General features: G+C 35.2%; 1 protein-coding gene across 2 annotated transcripts in view; it reads right to left on the reverse strand.

Moving 5' to 3' along the window:
• Positions 1–4,969, reverse strand: part of LOC106472009 (phosphoribosyl pyrophosphate synthase-associated protein 2-like) — a 50,924-nt gene extending 45,955 nt beyond the window's left edge. The window contains exon 1 of one of the 2 annotated variants that reach the window (XM_013932637.2): positions 4,771–4,969. In XM_013932637.2, the coding sequence (XP_013788091.1) occupies positions 4,771–4,844 (74 nt within the window). In that variant the 5' untranslated portion in view covers positions 4,845–4,969. The remainder of the gene's footprint in view (positions 1–4,770) is intronic. The other variant, XM_013932638.2, reaches the window with a different exon arrangement.
• Between the last annotated feature and the right edge of the window lie 10,594 nt (positions 4,970–15,563).

The following is a 15,563-nucleotide window of genomic DNA, read 5'->3' on the forward strand; positions in this document are numbered from 1 at the left end:
CTGTTCTTGTATTCCTGCCATCAAATCTGCTAAGCTGTAGTTTGATTTTCCACCTCTCGTTTCCATCTTCTTTTTTTTTCTTTTCTATCCCACTACTGACACCAATTTGTTACATCTCCGTTCGTTAGTTAATTTTCCGATAGGAACTTTACCGAAACAAGTTCTTTCCTAAATAAAACTGGTTTATTCTTTCTGAATACAACTTTGCGATGCACTTAATTTCAACAGTCGCGCTATAACAAACGCTATAGTTTACAACGAACGTCTCACGTGCTCAACAATATTCTCTCTCTGCAGTTCAATTACACATTGCCCTCCTGTCATGTTTAGGAAGGGACGTGAACTTTCGAGAAGCTTGTGGCGTGATACTAGCGTCACGTGACCCCAGATGTCATAAAAGTATATTCCTGCTGTGATGTGTTGGCTTTTATGGAAGAATAAACAGCCTATGTGGTAGAACTAGGCATTAAATCAAAGTAAAATTGATGTGAGAAGGTTAACAGTTGAAACTGTAATTATTATTAATTGAATATGTGATAACAAATGATGCATTCATAAAAAAAGGGTATTATTTTAAATTTTCATTTTACTTGAAACAGTAAGTTTTAATCAATAACATAGCCAGCACATAGGAAACACAATATCCACTTTATTTCATATTTTTCAAATCTTTGTTTTATTCTACATTGATGATTTAGTAACAGTGAAAGTTAGGGTAGAGAATATAACAAATTATAGTTTTATCTTAAAAAAAACAACTACTGATGCTTTTCCAAATGATCCTTGACAATGAATTCCAGTAGCTTACAAACAACAAAAAACCAGGCTCATTAACATGCGATTTCCTGGGTGTTCCTTCTTTTTTTGTTTTCAAATAGGTATATACTCACATCCAATAGATAAGTTTAAAAGCATCTGCAATATTCAGGTTCTGGATATGTACTGCAGACCATAAGTTTGAACTTTGATAAAAAAAGGAAACATAAAATCTTAATTCAAGGTTATTGTGCATCATGTCTGTTTACCAAATTGGCCAGTTTCCTTGTTTACAGGTTGAGTATACTAGCTTCAGGTGTTGTGAGGAACCTACGAAACATCTGCACAGGACAAAGAGAATTCATATGGGTTTCAAGACCAGGCAGCTATCCCCGAGTCGATCCACTCTAGTAACAACTTGGTTTAAGCTTTTGAAGAAACTATCCAAGTCCCCTTTTTTTACATTCCATTAAACATTGATGGGTTTACCTGTTTTACCTCACCTCCATAGTTACATGGTGGTGCTGACAGGAACCGGCTACCACCTGTGCTGCTGATAGGATACAACATGTGATACCACACTTCATCATCACATCCCATCAAACCCTTGACCACTGCACATGATCTTGGGTCATCTTCTAACAGAGGTCCAGAGATGTTTGCATTCTTAGAAATGGAACGGTCTCAGGTGGGATGACTTGACACGATTTTGTGCACCATCCCGATGTGTAAAAACAAATGTTATTGTTACATTCCACAGTGTTCTTGGCTGCTGGATGTTGTTTTGGATTATCATTAACATGCCTTGCCAGGATGAAAGAATACTAACTAACTCCTAATCTAGTCGGACCTTAGCAAGATGCCACCTGCTCCACTTAATGGAGTTGTGATGAAGTAATATTTTTTAGTTTTTCCAAAATATGATTTTTATTACAATAGCATCTAAAAATAATGTTCCCTTACTCCATTTAATGTAGCATAAGGAAAACAATGACAAGTTGGTCCTTGAAGGCTATCCCTGCTCATCCCCTTAAGTATAGAAAAATAAAACTGGTCAACAAGAGCCTATTGTCCTCAGAGTACAGCACAAAAAAATTAGAGGCCTTTATTTGAACAATCCCCTGGATAATCTTGACAACTTCAATAATATCACTTCTTCCATTCTTCTTAACATAAAATAAAATATAATTAAGAATTTCCAGCACAGTTTTTAGAAAAAGGTTTTCTTGCCTTACCAAGTTATCATCTCCGTGGGGTTTTATGATGGAGCTTCTATCCTTTTTTTAGATGAGAGAATTCTGGTCAATGTTTTGCATTGTTATAATGTGATTGATAAGGAATATCAAAAGATAATAGTAAACAAGTTGAATATTAATGAAATTCATGAAACAGTTAAGAAGTGAAAATTAGCTTCAAGGTACAAAGTAAAGAATGATGAACAGACATTTCAGTTTGTTGAAAGTGACTAATAGTTTCTTATGGGTTTGTTTGGAGAAGTGTTATTTATCATTTATACTAATGATTTGAATAACTTTTTGAACAGTATCACTCTAAGTCATAATTCCAAACATTGTCTAGAAGTACAAGCCATGTGATTCTAACATGTTTATTATTACAGTTTCTTTGATCTGAAGCTTTAGTTCAGTTTTTGCAGGTCCCACTATTTCAAAATTTTCTTTCCTCACTGGCTCGATACATTCTGTAATAGAATGGTACACATTATGCTGGATCTATCTTTGTCGAATGCTCTTCAATACAGTCATGAACACAACAATGGATCTGCAGGTCAAAGTAACTCTCCTAATAAACCAAAACTGAAACAAATGGCTATTGCTTCTAGGCTATTCTTGGAACTATAAATGTAAGTGAGACTACAATGAATTATAGTTACTGTACAGAATTATTTAAAAATATGCAAATAACACTAAAATCCTGCAAGATGTTTTATAAATTACTTTTATTCAAAAGGACCTTAACAGCCTTAGATAAACTTATAGGGTTACAAAATGAAAAGTTAGTTTTAATACTGAGAAGAGTAAAGTTATACATATTCGATGACAAGGAACCCACTTTGAGACTAATAATGGTTGTAGACAGCTTGAATGGGTAATGAAGAAAAACTTTAATATAAGTTTAATATAACAGCAAATGTACAAGGTTTTGTCATCATCAGGTACCTGACAATGACAAACCTTGTTGAAACGTTGTACATTTGCTATTATGTTAAACTTGTATTACAGTTTTTTCATTCCCCATTTAAGCCATCTCCAACCATTATAAAGTTATACATATGTACCTTAGTATGGACATTTGAAAAGGACCCACTTTTTATGTGAGAGAAGTAAGAGTGTAGAAAAATATAGGTGTAGTAGAATAAGCAAATAGTATTTGTTTCATTTATAAGTTCCACTATATGAATTTACAGGAATTTTACATTTAAATACAATGTTGTAATTTTGATTAAGACTGGTCAAGTCTCATTGGAAATACTGTGTGCAGTTTGGTCCTCTTAGCAAAGGAAGGATAGTAACATGTCATAGGAAGTAGAGAGATAGGTTAATAAAACAAAAATCCTTAAGAAGCTCAAAAATTGGGACTGGGAGCATGCCTAACTCAGGTGTTCAGTATTGTACAGGAATAAGGAGAACCTCCATTTTGGACATCTGCTGGACAGGTTGAATAGGGTTGGTCATAGATATCTGCAGGGAAGAGGCTTGCCTCCCCTGTAAAACGATCCCATTTGTCTTTGAGGAATTTATCATACCTTAAAAAGCTCAAAAATTGGGACTGGGAGCATGCCTAACTCAGGTGTTCAGTACTGTACAGGAATAAGGAGAGCCTCCATTTTGGACATCTGCCGGACAGGTTGAATAGGGTTGGTCATAGATATCTGCAGGGAAGAGGCTTGTCTCCCCTGTAAAACGATCCCATTTGTCTTTGAGGAATTTATCATACCTTTGAAGATGTGTCCATTATCTCTTGATTTAGACTTTGCCTCCCTGGTAAACATTTCTTTTCATGGGGTCGTTATTTACAAAAATTAATAATATTAATAAGACATTTTGTTTAAGCTAAGGAGGCCTAGATACAGCTATGTTTTTTAATTTCGTTTTTCAGTCAGTTATAAACTTGTAGAAAGGTTTGCCTGATGATGTGATGTGGGTCACATAGTTGACTTCCTTGAACAGTGTGCTGCATTAAGTTTAAATATACACATTATATACAGTTCTGTTTAGTTGCATTTCTTTTTTTCTTTTTTTTTGTGGGGTGGGATTGATGAGCAGACTGAAAGTGAAAGGCCTCTTATTGTCTTTCCTTTTTTTTTTAAATGGTCTAATCAGTCTATCAAAAATATAGCACATAATTGTTAACACAACAGATATAATTTAATGCTCAGTAAGTTACATGTATTGTATTTTTATTATCATTATTATTATGGGTATAAACATAGTTAAATAAAATTCGAAAAAAAATTGTCATGAACATAAACTTCCAGAAATACTTATGATTATTTAAACATTCAAAAAATACTTCTAACACAACTTTAAAATTGAAGTTTTGAGCAAAAAACATATTTGAATTTTTAAAATATAACAATTTAAGTCATAAATCATTTAATTTGGTTAACAATATGAGTACAGTACATGCCTCAATAAAATTAAAACAAGGAAAAAAATTTAACTTTTAATTTAAAGTCTAATTTTAACTTCAGACGTTAAGTTTAACGACTACTCAGTCTGGTGATTCATTTTTATATTTAATAGGAAATTTAGTCCTCTGCATTTTTACATATTGTAATTGAGTGAATTTGAACTTGCAAGTTAATTATAAGTTCGAATTCACTCAGTTACAATATATACAAATGCATGTTAATTAAAAGTTCACTCCGAATCAATTACGCCATGGTCTCGTGACGTACCGAGTAATTGTGATACCGATACATTACGATTAAAACACTACACTTATTAATTAATAATAATACTATTAAGAGTAATACATCACATTCCTTCCTACCTTGCAATTTTTTGGGCAAGATCAGGATGGGAATTCCCAGCTATAAGAACAATCTCACTTGAGCCTCGATCCATTTGGAATCAATCCACAAAGACAGATCACTCAAACTTTCAAATAAGCCAATGCGTCTGAAAATATAAAATAATATTGGTTGTACCCATAACAAACTTTACATATCAATACCCATGATGCAACGCGAACGCACTGAGTTTCTCAAAACACGAGCTATTTTTCTACGCCCTCTGATGAATGGTAAAATTAACATTCGAAATTTTCAAATAGTAATATAATGGTCCCCCATTGAGTCAGCGGTAAATTTTCGGATTTATATATTAAAATCTGTGGCTCATTGCAGAATGCATACAACCCATTGTATAGCTTTGCATCAAGAAAACTCTCTTTGATATAGTGAATTTGACATTTATTAAAATATAATCACCGTTTTTGGTTTGTTTTGAATTTTTGCGCAAAGCTACACGAGGGCTATCTGCGCTAGCCGTCCCTAATTTAGCAGTGTAAGACTAGAGGGAAGGCAGCTAGTCATCACAACCCACCGCCAACTCTTGGGCTATTCTTTTACCAACAAATAGTGGGATTGACCGTCATATTATAACGCTCTCATGGCTGAAAGAGAGAGCATGTTTGGTGGGACGGGGATTCGAACCCGTGACTCGCAGATTGCGCGTCGAGCGCCCTAACCGCCTGGCCATGCCGGGCCAATATTAGAAAGCATTGGTCTGTTATCCTCTGGCCTCAACTGAGTTAATTGAAAAGAAAGAGAGAGTAAAAAACACATAAAATCTAACATTTACTAACAAAATACAACCACAAAATATGAGCAATTGTTTGTTGTGTGTGTATGGAACTGGAGAGAGAGAGAGTGTGTGTGTGTGTGTGTGCAAGAAAATGTTAATTAGCTTTGTCTTACCAGTTTAGTATGAGCCCCATATGTGGAAAAGAAAGGTTAAAAGTTAAAAATAAATAGTCTTAAGTTAAGAAATTCTAGAAGGCTCGACGGAAATCGTTATAATGTTAAACATTGTTAAAATGTTAGAAAGTCTGAAATATAAAAGCTATATATAACCTGGATAGAAATCGAATATCAGTTTAGAAATATGCGAAAGTTTGCATAATAGCGGATGGCCTGATCTTCAAATATACAGGCCTGCCAATTTGAACTTCATAAAAGTTGTTTTGGTTTTAAGAACAGATTTTCCATAATTCAGCTACGCTGATTTCGAAAATAAAATTATTATTTTTTTCTATTTATAAATCGGAAGAAAAAACCCTTACTTAGAACAAATTATTATTTCAGTTACCACAGAGAAAAATTTTATTATCGTGTTTGTTAACAAAAATACAAACAAACTGAAAAAAAGGGAAGAAAATTTATGTCAATTGAATACGCATACTCATTTATCCTGATTTTTTTTGGTGAAATCTACGTCTTTTAGTCTCAAAACTACGTGTTGTGGTCTTTCTATTATGTATTTGCGTTATGACGTTTTGTGAAATGTCTACACACGATGGAGAAAAATGGATATCATTTTCGGATTCAGTGTACAGGAATTATTGTAGAGCATGTAAAAGACAATATAACCGTTGCAGACCTGTGATATTAATTACAAAGCAAACTTTACATACACATAGTGAGGCTGCTCACAGTCCACGCCTCACTCACGTGACTGCAGAACACTCAAGCTTGGGAAAAAGAGACATAGAAGCCTAGGTCATTACCCAATTTTCCGACAGAAAATACAGTTGTCTATTTTGCAAAATTATGAATGAAGTGATAGCCATCTTTCCTACTAGAAACCATGCTTAATAGCCAATGAGGATGACCACGGCTCTGTGCACAGTAAAAGCAATGAGTGGTTGAATTCTTTAATTGAGTGACTTTCTACATTCACATTGAATTTAGAGAAAACAGAAATTCTGAAACAATTTACATATTAATTAAGGGTATCAGAAATATATGTTACCATCCTGTACCACGTTTTCATCCACCAATTATTTCTAAGCTGACTCAACTATCCCTAAATCCAAAACAATCACAAAATTTATCACAATTTACTCAGTATTAATTAAGAAATCGAAGTAAATAGACTTTGCCACAGTAAAAATAGTTGCCCAACCATATAATCAAGCACAAAGGCAAAAATAAAACCCACTTTACAATGCAATAATAAAAGTCACAAATTAAAATACAGTCTTTTGACCAAGAACTCCTATCACCTTTAGGAGAGAATAACTAACATAAAATAGAGACAACAACAAACAATCAATTTAACACAAAGATCATTTACTTCCTCTTTAGGAGGGGATAGCTAACAATCTAACAATATGCATCCAACAAAATATTTTAAAATACCCTTGAACATTGATAAAAACAAAATTATTTTAATGTATTTATTCATACAAATGTAACCCTCTAGAAACAAAACATGATGGCACCATAAAAAACAACCTTACCACACACATATAAAAAACTTTCTTTGATAACCAAGAGCATAATCAAATAAAGAAACACATTTACTTTAACTCTCACACACTAAAATTTAAAACTGGTCTTTTGCCCGGCATGGCCAGGTGGTTAGAGCACTCGACTCGCAATCTGAGGGTCACGGGCTCAAATCCACGACCCACCAAACATGCTCGCCCTTTCAGCCGTGGGGGGGAATTATAATGTGATGGCCGATACCACTATTCGTTGGTAAAAGAGTAGCCCAAGAGTTGGCGGTAGGTAATGATGAGTAGCTGCCTTCCCTCTAGTCTTACACTGCTAAATTAGCGACGGCTAGCGCAGATAGCTCTTGTGTAGCTTTGTCCGAAATTAAAACAAACAAACAAATTGGTCTTTTACGCTGTATCCAAATTAAAACAAGAAACAAACGTTTTGAAAATCGCATAGCAATTATATCCTTGAAAAACAACAAACCATAAAATAAAAACAAACTCTATGAAAAATTAAAACACAATATAACAAATCCTTTAGTACATATTAAACATAACCAAATATACATAACTACATATATATAGTCAGGGGGAATCGCTTAAAAAAATGATAAAAACTTTACATATAGAGTACAAGAATAAAATCCAATAAATAAATTATTATAAATATGCATGTATACAAACTAAATACAATCGTTAATGCTGATCGCAAGAACGTACACATATATCCCCAAAAATGAGACCGTTTTAAAGAACATACACGCATATATAAGAACTAATTGCATAATTAAATTAAACTAATATATAGATAAATCCTTACAACGTATATAAAAGTTAGGTGGAGTAGCTGCTTACCAATAGGAACCAATAAAGCAGGTCTTCCAAAGTAGCCGTAGATTTATGATGCACCATGATGGTGTGGCCGATGATATCTCTGGCTTTTGCACACCTCTTTCTTCAGCTGTATTGGTAGCTCTTTATGTTTCAGCAGATGGTCCTCTTTGTGATTATATAATGTCCAGGCTTTCTTCCACCTGGTTGCCTGCTCTTGGCTGTGACATTTTATAATCGTAATATGTTTTAATGTGAGTCTGGTGGTAGTTCCAACTTTCCTGTCTGCAGTTCCTTGATTTTAAGAGGTTTGAGAGATGAAGTGAATGTCCAGGCACTGATCTTAGCTGCCACTACTTCTATCTACACTGTTGCTTCTAGGGTGGTGTTGACAGTCAATTGGCCTAGAAGACTGAAGCTCTGGGAAGATATTGTCAGAATGAAGGACATAATAGTCTTATTGGAGGTGCAACTGCATAGGAGTTACTTATTCTTCTGAACAAATTATCCTCTGATGGGGGAGTTGTAGATGATATCCCAACACTCTAATTTCGCTGTAGTCTTCATCTTAGACTTAGATTTCATCTCCAGAAGCACTGGATCTAGCATAGGACTCACCAGCTAAATGGTTGGTAAGTAAACTTCAAGGGTTTAACTGAACCCTCATTTCTCTCAACTGCCGCAGTGAACTAAGATTGTATTTGATTTCACTGGCTTTATATATTTTAAGGCTACCCTATCAATGGCCTCAGGCGAAGCTTGCATGCCAGATGATCCTTCAAGCAATATGTCTTTATCTATAGGCTCCTCTAAAGCAAAGACGAAGTAATTCCCTGAAGTTGTTGGAAGGGCAGGGTATTCCAGAATTTTAATGAAATCACTAAAGAAATCACCAAAATTTCCACCCATTGTCCTACTATTTTGTTGGATCTTTACAGCAATGTCAAAGAGCCCTTCTTACACACTGTCTAGTTAAAAACAATGATAGCCAGTAGGATAATGAATTTAACCTTAAATAGTAAAAGCAAAATTGAAAATTTTCGGGTCAAATTAACTCAAATTGGTCAGAAAAATGTAGTCGAAAGTTTTGTGTTAAAACTGTAACAGCATAGTTGCAGAAATATTCTGTACTAAAATTCTCTTAGAGGCAGAGTGCCAAACTTATGGTAAGTGGGCAAGCACTGTGTCAACAGACTTACATGCATTCACATGTATCCTGTCTGTAAAACACGATTCCTATTACCTGTGAACAGCTAGGTCGACATAGGTATTCTAGGGTCTCATGTTTTACCTACAAATCTTAGCTGCACTTTCTAAGAGTGTCATTGTCATGATGATGGTCCACATCTATGCTGGAATCTCGCCACATTCCCTCCACTACCATCTGTTATTATACAGTCTTGGGTCAGATAGAAAAGAAAAGGATAATACTACAAAGTTAGGTACCCATACTAGTGTCCAAAATAGATCAAAACACCATATGATCACTGACCAAGCAAATTAATTAAAATTAGCATCTTGTACAGCCTGCTTTTCCATGCATTATAACTATGCCTTGTACGTAAATAATATTAAGAATATATTCAGAAAACTGTGTACTTTTGAAATATTTGAGTCTGCGTGATTAAATATATTCCAATAGAACCAAATGAAACATTGGTACACTAAGTTTGTGCTTGTTATGTTATGTGCCAGAGTTTGTGAATTTTGCTTTGTACATATTATTTTACCTACTCATTCACGTTTCAATGCAAGCGAACTGAGATGTTTCTGACCAACGTTTGTGAAACAATAGATAAAACTGAGTCTAGTCATTATTAATCTCTTTCCACAAAACTTACAAAATATTTCATAGTCAAAACTGAAACTTTTTCATACTATCATTAATAAAAACAACAGGCATGGCATACAGTGTGCTCAAATAATGCTTCACAGGCCATTAACCACAGTTAACTCATGCCATTTTTCTTTTGGAGAACCACTACTGGTAATAACTACATACTCTCTGAAGTCTGTTTGATTCTGTCATTTAACATCCACTGTACATCAGTACTGTCTATATTCCTTGTGCTACAGGGAAGCCTATGGAGCAGTCGATTAACTGGACCTACCTCATTGTAATTATGTGGTGATGTGTGATTGTTGTTCTACCCAACTGGCTAAGAAATCCCAGAAATACATCGACATACTTAACCATCAGGCCTCTTAGATTTTGCCACTGTGTTGAGTCTAGACTGCTTGAATCCTCATCCTCAACTAATAATCTCAGATAAGCTGACAGCCAGTTACATGTTTTCAGATGCAGTGCAATAAAAGCAACACTAGCATTAACACAAGTATTGGTCACCTCCACGTTGCTTATCATCCTAATGCTCATTCCAGCGGGAAGCTGGGTTGTGGATTGCGTATGATTGCACAAGACACTGAGATGTTATTCTTTGATAGACGGATTACCATCCCTGTTTATGCTTTACCTTCTGGATAGAAAAAAGTGTGTTTCATACATTGCAAACCATGCCACACCACTTGTATACACAAAGGTACTGTAACTCTTTCCACTAGGTACACACGTGAAGCCCATTGTTTCTGGGTTCATTTCGATCTGTATTCAATGGTTTACCCGGGTAAACTCAGTTCATTTTTGCAAAAGCCAATTGACAAAGAGTTTCTACGATATATCCGTTTCTAGAATGCCAATGCCAGAACCAGATATGTGATGACTACTATTGTCCCATGGTTTGTGTGGCCTAGACATAGTCAGAGACATGCTTCTCTATCCACATCTATCATGCAACTGCTCATAAGAACAAAGGGAATGCTAAATAATCAGTATGGTGGCTTCACTCAGAGTGGCTGATACATGACACTATCCACCAGGGTTCTGACCATTCCTGTATCAACCAAGAACTTGATCTCTGAGATATGTATCTTTACAGGCACACAGCAAACACCATTTAGCCTTTAGAGAGTTTTTTTTTTTGGCTTTGGCACATATTGTTGTTGTGCTCCGTGAGTCAGTGACTACACCCAATTTCGACTCATTAGTTTCCTGGAGCTGAAACAACAGCAGCTACAGCTTACTGCTGGCCCTCAAGAACCTGCTGCACAGTTAGTCATGACTGTGTGCTTTGCCCGTCTTGTGTCTGGCAAGGTATGGGTGTTTTTACAAAAGTGCCCCGCATTCCACGCCTTCTGGAGTGAACTCCAGGTGGGGCACCATTGGCATTGGTTGAGCAACAAACATAATAGGAGGGCCAGGGTACCCCTATCCATTCAATGGAAACCAACTTGTTTGTGCTTTAGTACTAAGAGGCATTGGCTGTGCAATTGATCTTATAATAATGTCGAAAGTTTCAAAAAGTTTTTTTATTCTGAGTCTCTGCAGCTTCAAATAAAACGTGGTCTTGAAAATCGTTAAGTTGACTTTGTTCTTTTGTTATTCTCTAGAGCTAATATTTACTCTACTTACAGGGTATATTACTATAATGCTGTGTGCTTTTCCAAGAAAATCAAGAACAGAAGTATCCTTCAATGATAGCTTAGACGATATATATAGGTTGTGACCTTCATATACTGAAGGAGAAATGACCAGTCATGTGGAATGCACTTGCTGCTATGGGTAAATTCAACATTTCCTGCTAAGTAATAAACATTAGATTTAAGCAGTCTAAGCAGGATTTCAAGTGAGTTGGATGATGGGAAGAAATCTTGAGGGAAAAAATTATGTTGATCAATTCAAGATTCTAGTAAAAAGTGACCATTGAATGTCGAGAAAGCAAATATGCAGGTTGTGTTTTTATCTACTGAATGGATAAAGATTATTTTCATTTTATATTACACATTATACCCAGTCTTATTATATCTTTGATTAAATTCAGTTAATAGATAAATTCAGATTTATTTAATTATTTATTCAATTGTTCCTTCCACTATAAAGCAGACCTACCTAACATTCTCTTCAGAAATCAATTTAACCTGCGAATACCAAAGAGTAAGCAGGAAGGAGTAATTTTGGTGAGTTAAAACGAAATTTTATTATGGAATTTTTGTTATTGCCCTTACTTGAATTCTTGAGTTAAATGAGTTTAAATGAAAGCTTCTTACTGAAAGAATGACATTTCTGAGGGTAGAAGTACTTACGACTTACAGGGAGAGTTTACTTCTGGAAAGAGATAGTTGTATGAGAGAGATCTAGTGTGTATGAAAAATCTGCTTCTGGACGTAGGACTTTTGGCGATGTTGCATAGGTCTTGAAGTAAAGCACTTTTGGGAAGATCAGTTGACATCTGGTATACCCAGTATGGCAGATTGGGCAGTGCTCCTTGGAATCAAACTTGGTGCAAGGGAAGCATGAGTAACTGATAATTGCTGACTATATGGGATAAAATCAGAGAAAGAACTGGTTGAGGGAGGGTAAACTACAACAGAAAATTGTTAAGTCTCCTCTGCAGACGATTAGCCCTGAATTTGCTGGTCCTCACTTGGAGGCTGTGAGAGATCATCAGTGCATACACGTCACCATTGACTACTTCATAAGGGAACTGGGGCTTATCCATTGGTCTACACATTGGCACAGTCCGTGGTTAGTGTGTTGGTAGACCATTGAAAGAGATTCACATGTATCAGGTAACTAATTTCAAAAGCCAATTGTTCCTTGAGGTGTGGAAAGTTTTAGGTATTGTGAATATGAGCGACTCGCCTTCTCACCTCCATTTAAATAGTTTAACAGAATGTACAAAATAAACCATCAAGTTTATGCTTTCCAAGTTTGTTAATCCCAGATGAACTGACTGGATGAACTCTTGCCATGTATTATGATGCTGTATTCGAGAATATCACACTTGGTAAAAACCCTATTTGACGTGGTGTTTTCGCGTGAAGAATGTTTTGATTGGATCAAATTGAAATATTCAAGAATGGGTGACATTATCTGTATAAAGTAAAATCAACATAAAGTATCTTAAGTATCTTGCAAAATCTAAGTTAATGCAGTCAGTGTTTTATTTATTTATGCCTGAGTATTTCTAATCATGCTGATTGAATTAGTTTGGTGAGCACAGAGTTTTACTGGATATTTTAACATTGTTTCAGTACACCGTGTAATTGAAATACATGAAAGGTTAGAGTGAGACTGTGAGTGCATAGCCAGAGACAAGAAGTAGCACCCATGCAATGCTACTTCATATTTACCTTTAGCATTTACTAAACTTGTATATATATATATATATAAAAGGAATCTGGTAGGAAATGAGATGTTGATGTTAATGAATTCCAATGATCAGAAGGTTGATGTCGGTATTGTGTTAGACTTATACTGGATATTTGTGTAGGAACTAGTTTCTGTAGTCTCACTTCTCATTTCTAAATGAATTCAAACACGAGATAGGTGAAAGGGATACCATATCTACAGGCAATATATACATCAGTGCATGTAATGATATAGAAATGTCACTTGACAGCTGCTATTGTTTCCACGCTCTGTACTTAAAGACAACTTTAGGCTAGATAATTTTTGGTGAGAGAATATATGGCTGCTTGCTACACCCACAGCAAAAATAAAAGATCTTCCCATTCTTCAATAGATACTGATTCCACTACATTACCTCTAAGACAATAAGCCAGGTGGATGGGGACCCAGTCACTTTCTAACCAAAATGAAGACTATCTTTTGATAGCATCTTCATTTGCAGCTGGAGGAAGAGGTGTGCCATCTCTGTGCCGAGATGGCTCAGACTCAAAAGGCTCTTGCGAGATCTTGTGTTGGAGGACCAACTTTTGAGGTTCCAGTAGGTAAGAGGCTCCAAACAAATACTGTAAATATGTCTCTTCTTTTTATTATCTTATATTCTTTTCTTGTTTTATAAACACCTGTGATGTCACATGGATCAAGTTTCATCCCATTTTCTTTGTAATTTTGTCTGAACTATTACCATTATATATACACACAAAAATTAATTTCTGAATACTTACTATCATCTTTAATATCTCAAATCCAATGTGCATTATAATAAGATAAAGTCGTGCACTTAGCAATTAAACATTTGCTATTGGCCTGTAATGAATGCTTTTAACAACATTAAACTCAGGAAAAGGGGTTCATTTCACTACTCACAGGAGTAATGGTAATTCAATACCCAAGCCTGTTAGGATACTTTCTGGGTCAAATTTACTATCTTGGCAAATTTTGGTGATGCATGGCCAAAATTGTATAAGAATATAGCAAGCAGACAGACAAAAAAGTGTGCATCATAATAATAGTTTTGCTTGTTGTGTTTTATATACTGTAGTGCACCTTATATATATGTGCTGCTACGTAAAAATGGTTTGTTTTCTTTTTAATTTGAATGGTTTATTGCTTTGTAATCACCAAAAAATACTACCAGACCTGCATTTTGTACGGTTTTTGTAAAAAGTTTTGTGTTACTTTGTATTTTTTAAATTCGTTTTTGACACTGTAAATTGTTTTTTTTTTTTGTATAGAGGTGTGAATGTTTTACAAGGGGAAAAGGAAATTGCATCTTTTACTTGACTGATACATGAATCTTTTAGTTGGTATTTAAGTTAGGGACAGCCAAGATTGTCTATAGGTAAAGAGGAGAGTAAAAGGATGACATGATGGCAGAATACATGTTTTGTACCCCTCCTATTTAGTATAATTCTTTCAAAATTTTCGCACACAGAGAACATATAGTTTTAACATAGAATGTTGGTCAAAGGATTAGCTAAGTTCCTCTTGCTCTAGTTGCCTACTGAGCTGGGTCATTCAACTATGAAACCACTTGTTATTTCTTGTGGGAAAAATTCCTATAAAGCAGAATATTCAATATCATATTAGACAGTGGTATTTCCCGTTGGAAGATCAGGTGATACCTCAAAGTTACAACATCAGTTACTTTGTAATGAGAGTGACAACCAGTCACGTTAGCAACAAACACACCATAAGAAGAGGAGCATTATTGTTTTGTGCACATATTACTATGTTTTCTTAGTTTCGAATATATTTAGATTAAAAGAGTAGCCGAAGAGTTGGCGGTGGGTGTTGATGACTAGCTGCATTCCCTCAAGTCTTTCACTGCTAAATTAGGGACGGCTAGCGCAGATAGCTCTCGTGTAGCTTTGCGCGAAATTCAAAACAAACAAACAGTCAAACTCAGTCAAAATAAGAGAACTCAGAATTATTGAGTAATAAACTTATGTTGAACTTTCTGTTACTAAATGGACCTACCACATTGTTCGAAGGTTAATTCAGTTTTACCTGAATATACCAAATTCACACAAAGAATAATTTATCTAAAATTTATCAAACTGAGCAACAGTTCAAATGTGGGCCGGCATAGGGTTCGATACACGTATAAAAAAGGATGTGGCCACAGACAAGTTAATTTCTGCAAATATACTGTTGCGTCAGCAGTCACATGACCGCCGTGACGCAACGTTTCTAGAACTATCATGTGCTTTGTCAAATGTTCAAGTTCTTACTAGAAATAGGTTACGCTGGTATATAAAAG

This window comes from Limulus polyphemus, unplaced genomic scaffold, assembly GCF_000517525.1.
Source record: "Limulus polyphemus unplaced genomic scaffold, Limulus_polyphemus-2.1.2 Scaffold5019, whole genome shotgun sequence".
Lineage (NCBI taxonomy): Eukaryota > Metazoa > Arthropoda > Merostomata > Xiphosura > Limulidae > Limulus > Limulus polyphemus.